Genomic DNA, 21617 nt, shown 5'->3' with positions numbered 1-21617 from the left:
CAGAATGATTAGCAAATCACACACGATAGCAAGCTGCGCCAGTGTGATGTCTTCTATAGGAAGCGGTCTAAGCAGCGAAAAAAAGTGTTTTGTACTTACTGTAAAACCCTCTTGAAGTTCATTAAGGGTCACAGGATTCAGAAACTATTGGGGTATACCGACGTCTACAGGGGGATTTGGACACTAGCAAACCAACATCTACAGGGGGATTTGGACACTAGCAAACTAAAGAGTGACCAGCCTGTTATGTTACTTTTAACTCCCAGCATGCCTAAATGCTGTATTAAAGCAGAACTGAAAGCAAGATCATATATACAGAGGAACGAGACCTGTGTGCCTCATTCTCCAAGATAAGGATTTTTTGCCAAGTACAAAAATCAAATTTTCTATTGAACATCCCAAAGCAGTCAAACTGAGGTGGGGGCAACATCAAAAACACACGTCTACAAAAAATAAAAGAAACCGCGCTAAGAACTAAAAAAACATTTCCCAGTTATCCAATTGGAAGCTGCGATTATCATGTAAAACATAAAAATGCAAGAACAGAATTTTTAGAAGAAATATAGTAAAGCAAAAGCATTCATGTGATTTTGAATAAAAATTGAATATATTTTTTTCTTTTTTAGGAAAATGTAGAGAAATTTTTGATACAAAAAAAAAAAGAATATTAGTTATGTGATCATACAAGCATAAAGAGTTTTGCACTTTGAAACAAGCTTGTCTATGCGCTGGCGACATATTTAACTTTTCACACTGTGACCAGACGAGAGTTTTTGCAGCACTCTTTTAAACAGACGGCCAATGCCAATATGGTGTGAGCAAAATATACCACCAGTCCATAAAATGATGCACAGCAATTCAGTTGTTGTAATGAGTATAATTTCTTACCCCAGAGATGTCTGCCACTCTGTGGATTGGAATTTCTTTCTTGCTGTGAAGGCCTTTAGCATTCTTTATTGCCCTAATAAAGGAAAACAAAACAAGTATTTATCCAAATCCAACCCAAAATGAAGATCTATCTTTAGTCTACAAAATACATGATGCACAGACCCACAACACAATTATTAGAAAGGGGGGGGGGGGAATATTCTTAATACTTCCTGGTCACAACTGCTGCTTTTGGATGATTAATACAGCTGCACACAAAGAAAACTAAACACAGACAGAGGAGCAGGTTATTTTCCTGTAAACCCAATTCTGTTTATACAGCTCTGCCACACAGTACAGTTCTGCTCAACAGAGGAGGTGATCTTTATGAGAAACTTGCCTTGAAATTAACTGCTCCAGCAGCACCTTGTCACCGCTGCAGGCGCTCCCAACTTCACCTGGTCTTCCTTCCGGGTCTGTGTGCTGCCGCGGCTTGCATGGCTGAGTCGTGAGAACGTCACTGCCACGCATGTGCAGGAAACTCCGCCACGGCACACAGCTACGAAGAAACGTAATGGGTATGTCGTTCCTTCAGAGCGCCTGCGCCCGTTTAAGAGATATTCATTTTACCTAGAAGGTAAGCTTTATTATAGGCTTACCCTCCAGAGAGGAATCACTCACAATCACTGACACATTTGAAAGCTTGAGCATGTATTGCAATATATGTGAACTAAGAATCTCCCTTTTCATAGGATTTTGCTTTGAATATGTAAGTGTTTATGAGTGGCCAAGACTCTTTAGCATCTCATGTGTTGTGGTCTAATTAAAATGAACCAGAATGCCTTAATTTGTTGCATTCTTTTATAGACCACCACATTGGTGATGATTTACTTAAGGCAAATAAACTGTGCACTCTGCAAGTGCCATTGCTCCACAGCTTAGTTACAAAGTAAAGCTCAATTATTGTGGCACAAAAAAAAATGCACCAAAAATACAATAGATGTGTATTTTTGATGCACTTTTTGTAGAATTTAACAGGATTTGTTTTTGGTGCACTTTTGAAAAGCACACAAAAGATGAGGTCTGCAGGACTCCTGCCTGGCCTATTGTAATATGACGTCCGAGCCAGGGTCATTATTCCTGGGAGCATGTCACGATATGCTCCCAGGATCGGGCCAGGCTTCGTAATGGTCACCCACAGGACACAGCCAATGCCAGATCACTGTATTGGCCTGCTGCCAGTACCATGTGATTGCTGTGGCCAATCACAGCAGATCACATGAAAATTGTACACAATGAAAGGCTTTGACTCATGCCTTTCATTGTGTACTATTGTGATGAGCTGTGATTTGTCACAGGGATCACATGGTAGAGACAGGGCCAATCACAACCCATCTGTTACCATGTGGTTACCTGTGGCCAATCACAGCGAATCACAACAGTAAACACAGAATGAATAGTTTTCATTTAGAAAAAAATGGTTGCTTTTAATATAAGCAATCGTATAGTGTGTAAAAAAAAAAATCCTGATCACCGCCTCAGTAGTACAGTGTTGGTATGGCACCACTGTATGTCTCTGGTCACTGTATGTAAACAATAATACAAATGAAAAAGTGAAAATGTATTTTTACATATTGTCAGTCTCCCTAATCACCACCACACCAATAATATTAGGAAACTGTACAGGTAACTATGTAAATTTGTTTAGAAAATGTATTTTCCCAAAAAAAAAACGACCAAAAAAAAAAAATTACAATTTAAAAAAACTAGCCTCTTTCTAAATATCTTGGACTGCCTACTTTCCAAATAGGGGTAATTTGGGGGTATTTGTACTGTCCTACCATTTTCTGGTCTCATAAAATGATAGGCTGTCAGTACCTCAGGATCGATTCATTTTTAGATATATACCCTAGTTTGTGGTCTAACTTTCCTACAGACTAAATATATTATGAATAAACATTTTATAAAATGTAATAAAACAAAGAAAAACAAGTTTTCGGTCTTTTTTCATTAAAGCGGAGGTTCAACCTAAAACATTTTTCTACCTTTACATTGTGCTTGCTTGCAACAATGACAGTATGCGTTTTTTTTTTTCCAGCTGTACATACCTTCGTACAGCTATTTTTCCCCACAGCTTCCGGGTAGTGAATTTCGCAGGAGTGGGCGTTCCTATCCAGCACGTGATTGACGTGATGACAAAAACGACCTCCCCCCGTCGCATAAGGAGCGCCACGAGTTGCTGAAAGAAGACGAACGGCTTCTTTCGGCAACTCGTGACGCTCCTTATGTGACGGGGGGAGGTAGTTTTTGCCATTCAATACCCGGAAGCCAGGAAAGAAAATGGCTGTACGAGGTATGTACAGCAAAAAAAAAAACAAAAAAAAAAACGGCATACTGTCATTGTCGAGAGTCAGCTCAATGTAATGTTAAAAAATTGTTTTTAGGGTGAACCACCGCTTTAAGCAAACCATAAAAAACCTATTGGTGATTAACCACTTGAGGACCGCCGCACACATATATACATCTGCAGAATGGCACGGCTGGGCACAAGGGTATACATGTATGTCCCCTATAAGAGCCCAGCCGTGGGTCGCGAGCGCACCGGTGGTCTTCTTCGTGACCGTCCCTGCGGGAACTGCAGACCCGATCGCCGCTGGTGTCCCGCGATCGGGTCACAGAGGAAGAATGGGAGAGGCAAGTGTAAAAAAAACTCTCCCTGTGCTTCCTAGTGTGGCTGTCTGATCGTCCCCTATGACAGGAAACAGACTATCAGTGACGTCACACGCTAAGCCACGCCCCCACAGTAAGAAACACAAATTAGGGCACAATTAAACCCCAAAACGCCCCCTCCTGGTTAACCCCTTCACTGCCAGTGTCATTTTTACAATCACCAGTGCATTTTTATAGCACTATTGTCTGTAAAAATGACAATGGTCCCAAAATAGTGTCAAGGGTGTCTGATGTGTCCGCCATAATGTCACAGTCACGATAAAAATCGTTCATCACCGCCATTACTAGATTTTTTTTTTTTTTTTTTAAATGCAATAAAACTATCCCCCATTTGGTAGACGCTATAAATTTTGCGCAAACCAAACGCTTATGGCAATTTTTTTTTACCAAAAATATGTAGAATACGTATCGGTCTAAACTGAGGGAAAACATTTTTTTTTTATATATTTTTTGGGGGATATTATGGCAAAAAGTAAACACTGAATTTTTTTCAAAATTGTCACTCTATTTTTGTTTATAGCGCAAAAAATAAAAACCAGAGGTGATCAAACACCACCAAAAGAAAGCTTTATTTGTGGGGGAAAAAAAGGACGCCAATTTTGTTTGGGAGCAACGTTGCACGACCGCACAATTGTCAGTTAAAGCGACGCAGTGCCAAATCGCAAAAAGTGGCCAGGTCTTTAAGCTGCATAATGGTCCGGTCCTTAAGTGGTTAACCACCAACAGTTTTTTTTTTTTACACACACAAATAGAATGAACATTTTCATATGGGTACAGTGTTGCATAACTGTGCAATTGTCATTCAAAGTGTGACAGTGCTGAAAATTGGCCCGGGCAGAAAGGGGGTAAAATTGTCTAGTAATGAAGTTAAAAAAAGCACCAAACCAACAGTGCACTGGTGTGAAGAGTTCCATAGGATTTAAAGGGATACGTTTATTTTTTTTACCCAAACACAGATTGGTATTCATAAGGACATTAAATAGAATTAAGTGTACAAAAGTTTAAAAAACTTACAAAAGTGAAAAAAGGCTTGTAGTCAGAAAACTATGATCTACCTGGAATCCTTCTGTATACAATTTTCCAAATAAAAAAAAAAATGAATACTTATTTATAGCAGAAACATGCCCCTTATGTTAAAAAAACTAAAATTGTTGGGAGTGAATATAAGTGATCAGACGCATTTAACTCCTGCAGACTAAATAAGGATCATAGCTACAACAGTTCTGAAACATTCATTAGCCAGGAGGCAGTCATATGGACCTTATTGATCAATATTTACAGTTATATCTGGTTCTCAAACGATGGGTCCATCAGTGGATATGCAAATCATGTTACACATCAGAAGGACACACAATTTGCTCAGACTGGCGCAGCAGTTAGAAATAAGAAAAGTGCGGAGAAGACAATATACTAAGCATGTTCACACTGTGTAAGCAGACAGCCACACGGACTTAGCATCCACATCCATTTCTAAATGCAAAGCTAAGTGCAGGGAGAATGGCTTTATAGTAAAGCACAATTTTACACATCAAAAGTAATAATGCCTTCTTCTCCTTAATTCCTATGACTGCTTAATCACATGGAGGAGATTTAAATGCAAAGTGTGCAGCTTGTGCTGTGGAGTTAATGGGAAAAAATCTCTCAGGTGTAAAGAGCAAATCTCTCCAAGGGAAGCAGAGCAAGCAAGGCTAGTCAATTAGAAGGGGAAAACAAATTAACAAGCGCTACCGATCCAATTCTAAGACCTATTTGCCATCTAGTGGAAAGCAATATCCATGTATTTAATACAGCAAACCAAGTGGAAGGCCCATATGCAAAGACCTGAAAAGAAAAAAAGACTACCAATAAATAATAAAAAAAAAAAAACGACAAGACAAAAGTGAGGGTTCACCAAATTGGTTAGGCTGTATTAAACCAGTTAATAGTTTAATGTTGTCTTTTCAACTTGCTGGCTTGTTTAGATTAGTGCTCAGCACGCTGCAGTAAAAATAGCTCGTGTCTGCTCAATTCTTCTACCACCTGTTGTCCCCAAAGCTATTGTACAAAGCCCTTTCCATCAAGGATGAAACAAACAAACTGTCTGAGCCCCCCACCCTCTGTGCAATGCTGGTTTTAATGGTCACTGAGGCAAGGGGAAGAGCGGTAGTCATGCTGTGACTCTATTCATACCAGGTTCATACGTGACTCAATGATCCAATAGGTAAAAGGTTTGGACCTTTCCTGCAGACAACCCTATGGTTCCCTTCACAAGCTGAATTTTACTCGCTGCTAACAGTCCGTCAATAAATACAAGGCCATTTAGGAAACTAGCTTTCTTCTGAAACAAAATCCAATAGACAAACCACAACAAAAACATTTTTCTTCATTTCAGCTTAAATGTACATCACAAAGCTCAACTTACATGAAAATATAGGGCTTGAAAACAAATTTGACTGCAGAAAAAATAAACTGTGCTTAAGCATTAAATTACAAAGGTTTCTTGTAATTTCACCAAGAAACTAATACAAATGATTATTGGGGGGGAGCTTGTAAAAAAGGGACTATTGAATTTCTCTTTATAAGAAATAGATATTGCGGTCAGAACCAGTGTGTAGGTTTACTTTGCAAACGGCAACTACTTCTTAAGAGTAAAAGTATTAGACACCAGCTTTCAAATCACAGCAATTCTAGAAACACATTGGGTCCTTATTAGAAAAAATAAATCTGACATCTCAAATGGTTAGTACTGCCCTGTTCATACCTTTCACAACTGATTATATACCTTTAACAAAGGTGTTAAAAGTCAATACTCAACTTGTTAAATACAAGTGAGCTGGCAGTATTTAAAAATAAGCAATTTTTTTCTTCTCTAAATTCCAGCTCCTCCATGTACTTTTGACAGAAATAAAAAAATATATATATTTATCCTACACAGTCCTTACCTGTATCAAGCTAGCTGTATTTTCTTCTTCTCTAAATTTCAGCTCCCCTGTGTACCACTATATATCACTACATAGACAGCCCTTACACCTGTGTCCAGCTGGCTGTATTAAAAAAAAAAAAACTTTTCCATTACTTCCTAGACAGACCTTGGGAGGCAACACAGGAAGAAGTTCACCAGTTGACCTCAATAGCACACATCCTACATCTGCCCTCTCCGCTTCCAGCAGATCACTACCACCCACCTCCTCAAGTGCACAAAAAAAAACGCAGAGGTGATCAAATACCACCAAAAGAAAGCTCTATTTGTAGGAAAAAAAGGACGCCAATTTTATTCCAGAGCCACGTCGCATGACCGTGCAATTGTCAGTTAAAGCGACGCAGTGCCAAATCGCAAAAAGGGGCTTGTCCTTTACCTGCATATTGGTCCAGGTCTTAAGTGGTTAAATCAACTAACGAGATGCATGCAACACCTGTGCCTACCGTGCTGGGAAAACACAGACCTGCACAAATCCAGCATCACACGAGTGCAGGCGACGGGGCCGAGTCCTGCTGTCTGTTAATGGACGCAGCAGCGGGACTCGCGAGCGTAACCGCACGGGTGCCCCCATGGAAAGCAGCTCTCCGTGGGGCACCTGGTGAAGGAGGAGCCAGGAGCGCCGCAGGGGCACCCCAGAAGGGGAGGTTCAGGCTGCTCTGTGCAAAACGCTTGCACAGAGCCGGCAAGTATAACATGTTTGAAGAAAAAGAACTAAAAACTTTTACAAAATCACTGTAATGCATTAGATGTGATGTGGAGGTATACCCGATTCATGAAATTTGACCCAACCACATATCGGTAGTGTTTTCTTATCCCAAGTCCAGCGTCTTTCTACTGCTCCGGTTGCATAACAAGTTCTCCGACAACCGAGATAAAACCAGCCTGAAATTTGAGTTAGGGTGGGTGCTATACGGGTGGGTGCTATACAGGTGAAACTCAAAAAATTTGAATATCGTGCAAAAGTTTATTTATTTCACTAATGCAACTTAAAAGGTAAAATTAATATACAAAATAGACTTATTACATGTTCAAGCTGTGATTTGTCATAACTGACGATTATGGCTTACAGCTCATGAAAAATCCACAATCTCAGAAAATGAGATTACATGCAATCAATAAAACAAGGATTGTACATAGAATAATATCGGATCTCTGAAAAGTATAAGCATGCATATGTACTCAGTACTTGGTTTGGGCTCCTTTTGCAGCAATTACTGCCTCAATGCGGTGTGGCATGGAAGCCATCAGCCTGTGGCACTGCTGAGGTGCTATGGAAGACCAGGATGCTTCAATAGTGGCCTTCAGCTCTTCTGCATTGATGGGTCTCATGTCTTCTCTTTCTCTTGGCAATGCCCCATAGATTCTCTATGGGGTTGAGGTCAGACGAGTTTGCTGGCCAATCAAGCACAGTAATCCCACCGTCATTGAACCAGGTTTTGGTGCTTTTGGCAGTGTGGGCAGGTGCCAAGTCCTGCTGGAAAATGAAGTCAGCATACCCATAGAGATTGCCTGCGGAAGGAAGCATGAAGTGCTCCAAAATCTCCTGGTTGACGGGTGCATTGACCCTGGACTTAATGAAGCACAGTGGACCAACACCAGCGGATGACATGGCTCCCCAAATCAACACAGACTGTGGAAACTGTACACTGGACTTCAAGCATCTTGCAGTGTGTGCCTCTCCATTCTTCCTCCATACTCTGTGGTAACTCTTGATGCACTGACTCCAGCCTCAGTCCACTCCTTGTGAAAGTCCACAACACTTTTGAATGGCCTTTTCCTGACAATTCTCTACAGGCTGCGGTCATCCCTGCTGCTTGTGCACCTTTTTCTTCCTCACAACTTTCCATTAATGTGCTTTGATACAGCACTTTGGGAACATGCAATTACCTTTTGAGGCTTTCCCTCCTTATGGAGGGCGTCAATTATGGTTTTCTGCACAACTGCCTGGTCAGCAGTCATTCCCATGATTGTGATTCCTACTGAACCAGATAGAGACCATTTAAAGGCTCAGGAACACTTTACAGGTGTTAAGGCTTAATTAGCTGATTAGAGTGGGACACTTTGAGCCTAGAATATTGCACCTTTTCACAATATTCTAATTTTCTTTCATTGTGGATTTGGGTTTTCAGGAGCTAAACAATTGGGTACAAATCATGGCTTGAACTATCTTCCTTTGCATGCAATGAATATCTCATTAGTTTCACCTTTTAAGTTGCATTAGTGAAATAAATTTACTTTTGCACGATATGCAAATTGTTCGAGTTTCAACTGTAAATAGATTAACAGAGCTAGTTTATTCACAGCACATCTCTGCACATTCCTGTGGAGTGGGGCTGTGTGCCTTTCCATGTAATCAGCTGTCACACCATGTATGTCACAAACCCACAATCAGTGCTGAACAGGAAGAAAATCTATAACAGGATGTACACTTTGTAAAGAATATAGCAAGCTGAAAACAGCAGATATACATGTAAAACTTATGTAGGGAGATTTATTTTGTCTCTGTGTATAATCTGAGGCTGTTCACTTGACTGGGTATATGAGGATTTACATCCACTTTAAGATGTAAAGCCTTCCGTGTGCAGCATCCCCCCTCAGCCGCCCCAAATACTTACCTGTGCCCCATCTCTGTGCAGCGGTGTCCATGAGTCCCTCGACCGTCCCTGACTTTCCCCCCTGACTGGCTGAGACACTGCAACTGTGCCATTGGCTCATGTGGCTGTCAGGGTCAGCTAGCCAATCAGGAGAGAGGCAGGGCAGAATGGCAGCTCTGTGTCTCAATGGACACATAGAGCTGCGACTCTGGGTGCCCCCATAGCAAGCTGCTTGCTGTGGGGGTATTCGACAGGAGGGTGGAGCTGTGAAGAGTGGTTTAAGAAGAGGAGGATACAGGCTTGTGTGTAAAACCACTGCACAGAGCAGGCAACATGTTTGTTTTTTTAAATGAGACTTTATAATCACTTAACCACTTGGGATCCGCCTGCCGTCAATTGACGGCTACAGTGCGGATCCCAATTTCCAAACTGCCGTCAATTGACGGCCGCCCCTTTGGGCGTTCCCCGCGCGCGCTCCAGAGCGCGCTGCGGGGAAAATCTGTGTTGGCCGTGTCCCTCGGACACAGCCAATTACAGATCGCCGCGAACGGCCAATCAGAGTGGCCGTTCGCGAGGCGATCTGTGCAGCCAATGAGAGAGGATCTCATATGTAAACATATGAGATCATCTCTCATTGCCGTTTTACACAGAGACAGCGGTGCTGTCTCTGGAGAGGAGACGGATCTGTGTCTCTTGTACATAGAGACACAGATCGGTCACCCCCCCCAGTCACCCCCCCCCCTCCACCTACAGTTAGAACACTAAGCAGGGATACATTTAACCCCTTCCTCACCCCCTAGTGTTAACCCCTTCAATGCCAGTCACATTTATACTGTAATTAGTGCATATTTATAGCACTGATCGCAGTATAAATGTGAATGGCGCCAAAAATGTGTCCGATGTGTCCGCCATAACGTCGCAGTCCCATTAAAAATCGCAGATCGCCGCCATTTCTAGTAAAAAAAAATTATTAAAAAAAAAAAATTATTAAAAAAAAAAAATTCTGTCCCCTACTTTGTAAGCGCTATAACTTTTGCGCAAACCAGTCGCTTATTGCGATTTTTTTTTTTTTTTTTACCAAAAATATGTAGAAGAATACATATCGGCCTAAACTGAGAAAAAAAAATGTTTTGCTTTTTTTTAAATTGGGATATTTATTATAGCAAGAAGTAAAAAATATTGTATTTTTTTCAAAATTGTCTCACTTCTTTGTTTATAGCGCAAAAAATAAAAACCGCACAGGCGATCAAATACCACCAAAAGAAAGCTCTACTTGTGGGGAAAAAAGGACGTCAATTTTGTTTGGGAGCCACGTCGCACGACCGCGCAATTGTTAGTTAAAGCGATGTAGTGCCGAAAGCTGAAATTTCACCTGGGCAGGAGGGGGGTATATGTGCCCAGTAAGCAAGTGGTTAATCTACAACACTTTTTTTTATTAAATTGTATTTTTGTCTAAGGGTTGCATAACATTTCATTTGTGCAAGACAATATAAAAAAAGAAAGCCTTGTTTGGCTTTAAAACAATATATGTATTATTTTGTTACCTTAAAGCGGTCCTCCACTCTAAAGTGGAGTCCCGCTGATCGGAACCCTCCCCCCCTCCGGTGTCACATCACATTTGACACCTTTCAGGGGGGAGGGGGGTGCAGACACCTGTCTAAAGACAGGTATTTGCACCCACTTCCGGCCACACGCTACGGGCGAAAGACGGGCACATCCCGTCTGTCGCCCGTCTGTCGCCCGTTGTGTGCTGGGAACACTCGGCTCCCAGCACACAGCGTGTGAGCCAATCGGCGGGCGCAGCGCGACTCGCGCATGCGCCGTAGGGAACCGGGCAGTGAAGCCGCAGCGCTTCACTTCCTGGTTCCCTCAGCGTGGATGGCGGGGGGAGCAGCAGAGAGACGAGCGATCGCTCGTGCTCTGCTGCGATCGGCGCTGGACTCCAGGACAGGTAAGTGTCCTAATATTAAAAGTCAGCAGCTGCAGTATTTGTAGCTGCTGGCTTTTAATATTTTGTTCTTATGGCACATCCGCTTTAAGGAACAACAATGTTTAACAGGTATATTTGCTCTGGCTATGTTCAGTAAAGCATGACCTTTCAACTTGATACCACGCATGCATAGGTTTTTGCTGTTCAATCCATCTGAAAAATGGATATAGTATGGCACAACTGCAAACCTGCCAAGACATGGCCATCCACCTAAACTGACAGGCTGGGCAAGGGGAGCATCAGAGAAGCGGCCAAGAGGCCCATGGTAACTCTGGATGAGCTGCAGAGTTCCATAGCTCAGGTGGAAGAATCTGTCCACAGGACAACTATTAGTCGTGCACTCTACAAATCTGGCCTTTATGGAAGAGTGGCAAGAAGAAAGGCATTATTGAAAGAAAGCCATAAGTTGTTTTATGTTCAGTTTGCGAGAAGCCATGTGAGGGACACAGCAATCATGTGGAAGGTGCTCTGGTCAGATGAGACGAAAATTTAACTTTTTGGCCTAAAAGCTATGTGTGGTGGAAAACACTGCACATCACCCTGAACACACCATCCCCACCGTAAAACATGGTGATGGCAGCATTTTATAAAGATGCTTTTCTTCAGCAAGGACAGGGAAGCTGGTCAGAGTTTATGGGAAGATGAATGGGCAAATACAGTCAATCTTAATCTTAGAGGAAAACCTGTTAGAGTCTGCAAAAGACTTGAGACTGGGGGCAGAGGTTCATCTTCCAGCAGGACAACGACCCTAAACGTACAGCCAGAGCTACAATGGAATAGTTTAAATCAAAGCATATCTATGTGTTAGAATGGCCCAGTCAAAGTCCAGACATAAATCCAATTGAGAATCTGTGGCAAGACTTCAAAATTGCTGTTCACAGACGCTCCCCCATCCAATCTGACAGAGCTTGAGCTATTTTGCAAAGAATAGGCAAAAATGTCTCTAGATGTGCAAAGCTGGTAGAGACATCCCCAAAAAGACTTGCAGCTGTAATTGCAGCGAAAGGTGGTTCTGCAAAGTACTGCCTAATGGGGGCTGAATATAAATGCATGCCACACTTTTCACATATTTGTAAAAAAATAAAAATGAAAATCATTTATCATTTTCCTGCCACTTCACAATTATGTGCCACTTTGTGTTGGTCTATCACATACAATCCCATGGTTGTGACATGACAAAATGTATGAATACGTTATCAAGGCACTGTATATATACATAGCTAATTAGGTTGAAAAAAGACACAAGTCCATCTAGTTCATAAAAAAAGGAAAAAATAAATGATAAAATCTCTTTTCTTCCAGACGTAAAGAGTGCCCCCCTTGTCCTCTCTGTGATAACCTTAACGTGAATAACTCAAACACCAAGATTACTATATGGACCACTTATGTATTTATACAGGTTTATTATGTCCCCCCTGGTTTATTATGTCCCCCCTCAATCTCTTCCCAAGAGAAAATAAATTCAGTTCATCCAATCTTTCTCTTCCATGCCCCTTATCAGTTTGGTTGCTCTTATTTGCACTCTCCCCAGTTCCCCAATATAATTTTTGGAACTGGTACCCAAAACTGAACTGCATATTCCAGATGAGATCTTGCTAATGATTTGTAGAGGGGCAAAATTATCTCTCTCTGGCGTCCGCACCTCTTAATACAAGAAATGTTGCTAGCTTTTGAAACCGCAGCTTGGTATTGCACTTTATTACGTTTATGGTCTAGATGCAACTAAAGCATTCGATAGTATAGAATGGGAATTCTTATGGGCCTGTTTGGAACAATTTGGAATAGGACCAAGATTTATAAGGTGGATAAAACTGCTATACAGCGCTCCGAGTGCTAGAGTACACTTCAATGGATCTGTGTCCTCTCCATTTCTGTTGGAAAGAGGGACGAGACAGGGTTGTCCCGTCTCCGCTACTCTTTGCGTTGGCCGTGGAGCCTTTGGCGGAGGCTATTCGAGAGTGTCCGGAGATCGTAGGATTTCATAGAAGTGGGGTGGAGGAAAAAATAGCTCTCTTTGCTGATGATGCTTTACTACTGCTAGGAGATGCACATATATCTGACTTCAGCCATCTCACTCATTGATACCTATGGAACATTCTCAGGGTTTGAAATTAACTGGGACAAATCAGTAATTATGCCTATCGATGCCATCGTTACATTACAATTGGAGCTTCCATACCAAAATCACCAGATGAAGTACGTTGCATCATTTAAATACCTAGGGGTGATAATAACCCCACAGGTTAATTATATAGATAACAATATTCTACCTTTTGTGGCAAGATTTAGACAAGGTAAAACATGATGTAGATTCACGCTGACCACTGACAATGATGGGAAGGGCAAACCTGGTGAAAATGGTGTGGCTGCCCCAATTGTTATATTTACTACACAATTGCCCAGTTTGGTTGACATCAAAACTATTTAGAACAATTGATTCGACCTTTAGAGATCTTATATGGAAATATGGTAAACCAAGAATTAAATTGGAAAATCTGCAACAGGCAAAAGATAGAAGAGGAATAGCGGTTCCTAATACAAGATTCTATTATATGGCAGCACAACTTCAGCATTGGAGTGGATGGGAGGAGATAGATAACCAAGACCCTATACAGAATATCCTAATAACTCAATTTAAACCTCTTCCATTGGTACAAATAGTATCCCATCAATTTTACAAGGCGAAAAATACCAACTTTCTTCTTAATCCATAGGCTTTGGGAAACGATACGTACTATCACTCATCATACGGGCTATACTAAACACATGCCAATATGGGACAATTATTGTCCGAGTTAAACAAATTGCCAGAATTGCTAGAATGGAAAAGTGCAGGACTAATGTTTTTACACCAATTGTTTGAGGGAGATGTGTTTTTATCCTTCGATATATTGAAAGAACCTTTTCGACTGTCAAATAAGAATTTCTATCAGTATCTTCAAATACGACACGCTTTACAAAGTCAGACTTCAACTTTCCATCTACAGTATAAACCTTCAGAGATATTGATGAAGGCAACTTCATCACGATCTTCAAAACGAGGATTAATAGGGGACCTCTACCTGATGCTCCTAAATGTGGAGAGAGTAGATGTACAGGTGAATAGTTTTGTACGTTGGCAAAACGATCTGGTAGATCTTAGTGAGGAGGAATGGAAAGAGGCTATGGAGGTTCTACCTAAAGTTCCTATTACATTATCGCAGCAATTGACTTAGCTTTTCATAATGCATAGAACACATTATACACCGCAAAAATGATATGCTTGGGGAAAAACATACATCGCCTCTATGTCCGCGATGCTCCGTATCAAACGGATCTCTAATCCATATGCTTTGGCGCTGTCCAAAGCTCTATAAATACTGGGAGAAAGTATTCCAGACCTTGAATACACTATGCCGTACAGAAATACCATGTGTAACCAAACTAGCAATATTGGGTATAGTCCCAGATGGAGCTGTGCCTACAGAGATGAAGAAGATGTGGACTAGAGCCCTTTAACTTAGCTCGCAAGACTATTCTACAGAAATGGATTGATACAACACCCCCAACCCACAAACAATGGTGTAACAAAGTAAACTTTATATTAAAAAGAGAGAAATTGACTTACAAACAGAGGAGTTCCCCATAAATTTAATAGAATATGGTCCTATTGGCTTGCTCCTGGCAATTTGTTTTACGATGGTATGTGCAGGGAGTTGGAAGAGGAGGGGGGAGTGGGGGGATCAGAGTTAGAAGATAGATCTGAAATAAACCTATAAGTAGAGGTTGAAATGAAAATGAATGATATATAGAGGTGCAAGTTTATTGTTGTATTGTCTTGTCAGATGTTTTATGTTCTGGAGGTATTTTTTTTTCTTTTTCTTTCTCTTTTACCCTGATAGAAGAGATAACTATTGCAATGTTGGATTGTATTAAGAGGTTTGTATTATCTTAGAATGTAAATGGATTTTTCCCCCCTGTTCTCACTACTACTGATACGATTTAAAAAAAAAAATCCAAGTATGTAAAAAGCAACAACAAAACTAAAATAAAAATTATTTGATTTAAAAAAAAAAATGTATGGTCTACCAGAACATCCAGAGCCTTCTCTATTGATTGCCCCAGTTGCACTCCCCCTATTATGTATGATGCATGCATATTCTTAGCCCCCAAGTGCATACATTTACATCAATGTTAAACCTCATTTGCCACATAGTAGCCCAAATAAACAGTACACTGAGGTTAGCTTGTAAGTTGGAGACATCCTGTAAGGACATTATTCCACTGCATAGCTTGGTGTCATCTGCAAACACTGAAATGGTACCGTATTTTCTGGCGTATAAAACAACCTTTTGCATCTAAAATAATGCCCCAAAAGTCGAGGGTCGTCTTATATGCCGGGTATTTGTGTGTCAGATGGCGGCCATCCATTATTTAAAAGCCGCGCCTCCTCCTCAGACTGTTCCGTGATAGGCGGAACACTAATTTTCCCAGCAGAGCCTCTGTTCAGTGTTCCGCCTATCATGGATGCCTTCTCATCCTTGGCCGAGAGGACATCTGTGATAGGCGGAACACTGAACAGAGGCTCTGCTGGGAAAATTAGCGTTCCGCCTATCACGGAACAGCAGGAGGCACGGCTTTTGAATAATGGATGGCCACCGTCTGTACTCTGCAAACAGGAGAAGGTAGGGAGATTGTCGAGGCAGGGAATGGAATGGTACAGTGAGGCATGTATTAATTGCACAGCGAGGCATGTAATAATGGCACAGTGAGGCATGTATAATGGCACAGTGAGGGGTCATCTTATACGGTGAGTATATCCCAAAACCAACATTTCAGCTGGAAAATTAGGGGCTCGTCTTATACGCCAGCAAATACGGTATTTAATCCCACCAAACCCTACATCATGTATAACTATATTAAAAGGTAAGGGTCCCAACACTGAACCGTGTGGTACACCACTACCCTACACATTAACCACTACTTTCTGAATACCGTCTTTTAGCCAGTTTATTTACAAACTGTTTTTCCAGAACTGTTGACTTAACCTCACACATTAGCCTCCATTCTAAACTATGGCAAAATCCAAGTATACCACGTCCACAGCCACCCAAGGTTTTATTTACCGCCAAATAAAAATAATTCAGATTTGTCTTAAAATTTTAATAAACTCTTTAGTATCTTCCCAACTATAGAAGTTAAACTAACAGGTCTACAGTTACTTGAAGACTTTGGTACCTTACTGGAATTGATATTTATTTTGTGGCTTACAGCAGCCTACTATTGCAATATTGTGGTGGACAGTGCCACTTTGGTAACCAGTTAGGGCGATCAAAGTGTTAACCATGTGCCTAGCCAGTGTTTCACTGCACTGTGCTTTTACTCAGGGAAGTGATGAATTGTATTTCCTGCTTTGCAGCTACATAAAATTTATCCCTTGCCCCCCATAATGGGGATCTGCCTTGTTTACATATGGAGATGTCCATTTTTGGGTATCTGTCCGACAATCAGCGGGTGCCAAAGGACATCCAGGGCATGGCATGCACAGATTGGCTTCTGCTGTGAACAATCACAGCAGAAGCGGGCCGCCGGCGGCTCGTGCCCCCTAGGCAGAAGTGCAGATTCACATATATACAGGATTCTGCATAAGAGGGCAGCCCTGTAGAAGTATATCTGCTATAGGGCGGTCCTTAAACAGTTAAGAAACACAGCCATTCATTGAAATTGGAAGAGAAGGGTTTTAACTTTAAACTGCATAGAGGGTTCTTTACTGTCAGAGTGGCAAGGATGTGGAATTCCCTTCCACAAGCAGTGGTATCAGCAGGAAACATTCATAGTTTCGAAAAGCTATTGAATGGGCATCTTAACATACAGGAGTATGGGTTTTACGATCGACACACACCACAGGTTGAACTAGATGGGCTGGTGTCTTTATTCAACCTTACCAACAATGCAACTATGTATCAAGGCCAAACCGAAAATGCTGTTTTTTTTTAGCAAAATACATTGATCCATGAACATTATATTCAGCCTTTTTCTCTTAATCCAAGGGTCAAAAGTGAACACAAGTCACCTGCCAAGAGTCAAATAACGTTCTTAATCTCAAAGAATACATTAATGTCAATGCTCTGACTTCAGAGGGAATACTAGTCACTTGGCAAGAATTACACTAAGTGTCTGGTTTGTAGAAGACAGGTATCCTTAGGACAGTAAAAATACTTTAGTATGTAAAATTATTGTCTGGAAAACACATAAGACCTATGTGGCCAGAACATTAAGGAAATAGATCAGTCCACGAAAGGTGCAATTGTTATGTAAAGCAAAAATGTGCTTAATACTTCTGATATGTAAAGAATTAAGATCTAGCCAAGCAATTTAAATCCTCAAACTTTTGGAATTCTAGAAGATAGGACATGATTGAAACCTCAAAGTGCATTGAGGATATTAATAAGGTTGCAAGGGTGCAAACTCCAGAAGTCTTTAATAAAGCAGATTTTTCTCCCAGTAAACCAGCATATTCTCCAAGAGCAAAGGCTGGCCTGAAAGGACCATGAAAGTCATACAATATGAACCTGCAATATACTGATACATTTAACTTCTTTATGGTACAGTTAAACTATTACAAACTAGGGGAGATTGATATAGATTACCACATCCAATGCAGGATAAAAGGTTTGAGAAAATTATGCTTTAAAAATGGTTTGTGGAAAATTGCTTGCGTTATATGAAAAAAAAAAAAAAAAAGAAAGGAAATGCAGATGACATAGAATTGGGAATTTATACTGCTCTATGTCCCACTTATTTGGATACTAAACAGCAGTTCTGGTTTCAAATAAATAAGAATCTTATCTTTATCTTTCAATTATACAAGGTAGAGAGATTACACATTTGATAGTTTTTTTTTTTTTTCCATAGACAAATGGGTAATTGCAAATGTAATCTCTGTGCAAAGAAAATCCAGACCAACCTTGAAGGTGTGCCCTTCACATGACTGAAACAAAAAATTATGCAGCCCAGGTCACACCGATATACTGAACACCAGATGCAGGCAGGCTTGTAAACAGCAAGCATTGATTGCAGAAACTAAAAGCACAGTGCCAAGGTGCAAGTTTAAAAGTGGCCCATTAATTCCTGAGATAAGGTATCTTAATATATTAAAGCATAGCGATTCTTATATGTGGTGGCTGCATTAATTTTTTTTTTTCATTTTTTTTTTTTAAAGGCCAATTATATTTTCTGTAAGTAAACTAAAATAACTTACCTGAATGCCAGCTTATTTTTTTTTTTATTTTTTTTTAGTGCTTTAAATAAAAATAGGAGCCTAGTGACAAGCCAAGTAGCACAGCAGCCTACTGACAGACAGCGGAGTGAATGTAACCACCCCTTGGGTGAGAACCTCTTTCCTTCAGCCAGTGCATTCAAAATGGGCTGTGGATGGGTATTCCAGCATGCCAATTGCCCAAAACACACAGCCAAGGCAACAAGGGAGTGGCTTGAAAAATAAGATCCTAGGAGTGGGCTTAGCCAGTCTCCAGACCTTAATCCCATCGAAAATAAGTGGAGGGAGCTGAAGCTTCGAGTTACCAAATGTCAGCCTCGAAACCTTAATGATTTGGAGAGGCTCTGCAAAGAGGAGTGGGACAAAATCCCTCCTGAGATGTGTGCAAACAAGGGTTTTGCCACCAAGTCATGTTTTGCTAAGAGGTCAAATACTTATTTCACTCATTTCACTCATTTCACTCATTAAAATGCAAATCAGTTAATCAACTTTTTTGAAACTTTTTTTTTAGGACTTTTTTGTTATTCTGTCTCACTTAAAATAAACCTACCATTACAATTATAGGCTGATCATTTCTTTGTTAGTGGGCAAACGTGAAAAATCAGCAGGGGGATCAAATACTTCCCCCCCTCACTGTAGCTAAACGACTAGAATAACCAGGAAAAGCATACAGTAACTTGTTTGTATCAGAATTCTTCTCCAGTAATACAACGCAGACAGTTTGGTGCTTCTATAGTGGGAAGCACAATGCAGTCAATGCCCTTGAAAGGGCTATAAACCAGCTTTTCTGGTTAAAAGAACAAAAAAACACACAACAGTGCAATATGATCATGGCCATACAGACGGCTTAAAGTGACATGTACAGAAAAAAAATGGTAATGCAATAGCGACAATCTTACATTTTTTTTTAAATAGACTCTACTGGGATTAATCTGCTGAAATGATTTGTGTGATCTAGGAAGGAACCTACCTGGCTTCTGCTGCTAGCAACTCATCATAGTGCGAAGATCTCTGGTCATCATCCTGTCGGTAACGGATCACAGTAGCCAGACCTTTGCTTATAAGAGCTTCCGCAATGTTTCTAGAACAAAAACACAATTTACAAGTCAGAAAAAATGTTTCTATATCTACAAAATCTAATCGTAAATGATTAAGAGAAATGTGAAACTGAAATGAAACCAGTGGAATGTAAAATATGGAAGACAACTTGTTTGTGAAGATGAAGCTCCAAATCTGGAAAAACTGATCATTCTTCTGCCATCTGAGAAGTCACTAGCTTGGACCACAAATGTGTATACCAAGCGTCAGGACACCTGCTACATGAATGCATGTTTCAGGACAGCAACTAGTGAATAAAGATTTCAATCTTGGGACACGCATCCTCTAATCACGACAGCAAATGATAGCTCCAATACGTCTACCCTTTAACGTTATAGGAGGAGTACATATTAACAAGGCAGCTGACATTTCACAAGTTGTCTCTACAATTCTTGTAAAGTTACACTGTGGTGACCACACAGATGCAGGCTCTATTTTTGCATTTGCATGATGCGTAGTGCATTGTAGGTACACTGCAAATTTTACATATGCAAAACAAAACCAAAGAAACTCTCTTCTCAACTTACCAACCAGCCTGCTAACCAACCAAATTGTCCTGTCTAACAGTATGCCTTAAAACAGGGGTTTAGCTTGCTCGCATTTGCAGATACATGCATAAGCTACAAAGCCCCGCCAAGGTGCCCCATTTTTTGTAGTCTGAACCCTAAAATTTGAGAGCCTTCACAGTGGAAGCAAATGTATTATAATGTATAGGCAGAGGGAAGGTGAGCCTGGAAGGAGCCCGCCCCTCTAAGGCAAAGGGGAGCACTGGACACCCAGCATAGAGCACAATGGCAGCAAAGGTGTTTAGTGCATGCCCTCACCAAGATTTCAAAACGTACAGTAAAACCTTGGATTGTGAGCATAACTCATTCCAGAAACATGCTTATAATCCAAAGCACTTGTATATCAAAGCGAATTTCCCCATGAGAAATAATGGAAACTCAAATGATTCTTTCCACAACCATTTATTCATATATGTTCTTCAGTGTATAGTCCATATAAAAAGAGAATAGCAATACGATAGGCTGTGCAACCATAGAATGTCCAATCCGCAAATGGCAGCCTCTGCAAAAGGATTACAAGCAAAATTCACCAGGAGCTACAGAGTATAAAAGAGAAGAGTGGCACCTCCAAGTGTAGCAACATGGTTATATTTAATGAAGGTACAATATTTAGCAACTCACACGGCTGAGTAAAAGCGGCACATCTAAGTATGCAGGCAACCGGGGTAAAGCCGTCACATAAATTGGCCTCCGCACTGCCGGCTCTCACCGCTGTCAGTCTGCAATCGTGACCAGAAAGACTACCTTGCAGTAGCGCGATCTGAAAGCATGGCGTGAACCGCTTGTGGAGCGCAGAATGGAAGGGATGACGTTGATGGCGGTGAGGAGTATGGTTTATGTGGAAAGCTTTACCCTGGGGTAGCTAGTTTTTACAGATACCCGCTCCTGCTTCTGCTCTCCCTCTATGCAGTCTTGTGAGACATGGCCCGTTCAACCGGTTGCCCATAGTTGAAATGCCGGTGCTGAAGAGAGGGAGAAAAGCGATGGTACGTGTGACCACATCGCTGGATCCTTGGACAGGTGAGTGTGTGTTTATTAAAAGTCACTTTTTGTTGCTGCTGACTTTTAACACACACAACTACTGGAGCTCAGCTTTAACCGATTGCTCTGTGATCTTACTTTTGATATATGAACATGCTGTGACTATATACCAGGAGGTAACGTAAAAGTGCGATTAAAAAGGTATAGTCCTAAGAACAGGCTTGTTTTTACTAAACGTATTTTAATTTGGAATTTACACAAAACCAAGTGAGCTGCTTTTAAGATTAAAATACCAAAGCATAAAACAACAGATGCTGCAAACTTTTTACAATTGCCTTGCTGAGGAGCAAGAGGTAACCTTTAAAATAGTTCAGCTTCACTGTGATTACAGTATTTTTTGGCCACACAGCATTATTAATAGCCATGCTATAATTTACCAAAATTATCTTAACCAAATCCTCAGCAGTAAATTCATAAAAAGCAATCATGGTTCCAAACAGCTGTGCATGTAAATGTAGCCTTTTATGTAATTAATGCTCAGCTAAAGCTAATCTGCAACAAAACGGTCACCAAG

The 21617-nt window shown here is 40.8% G+C and overlaps 1 protein-coding gene across 1 annotated transcript in view; it reads right to left on the bottom strand.

Moving 5' to 3' along the window:
* Nucleotides 1-21617, bottom strand: part of SND1 (staphylococcal nuclease and tudor domain containing 1) — a 701900-nt gene that overhangs the window by 425278 nt on the left and 255005 nt on the right. Inside the window, exons 13-14 of the mRNA XM_040343211.1 lie at nucleotides 19369-19479; nucleotides 889-961 (exon numbers count right to left, since the gene is read on the bottom strand). Coding sequence (XP_040199145.1) covers nucleotides 889-961; nucleotides 19369-19479 — 184 coding nt within the window. The remainder of the gene's footprint in view (nucleotides 1-888; nucleotides 962-19368; nucleotides 19480-21617) is intronic.

Source organism: Rana temporaria, chromosome 3 (genome assembly GCF_905171775.1).
Source record: "Rana temporaria chromosome 3, aRanTem1.1, whole genome shotgun sequence".
Classification (NCBI taxonomy): Eukaryota; Metazoa; Chordata; class Amphibia; order Anura; family Ranidae; genus Rana; species Rana temporaria.
This window is presented reverse-complemented; position numbering and strand designations above follow the sequence as displayed.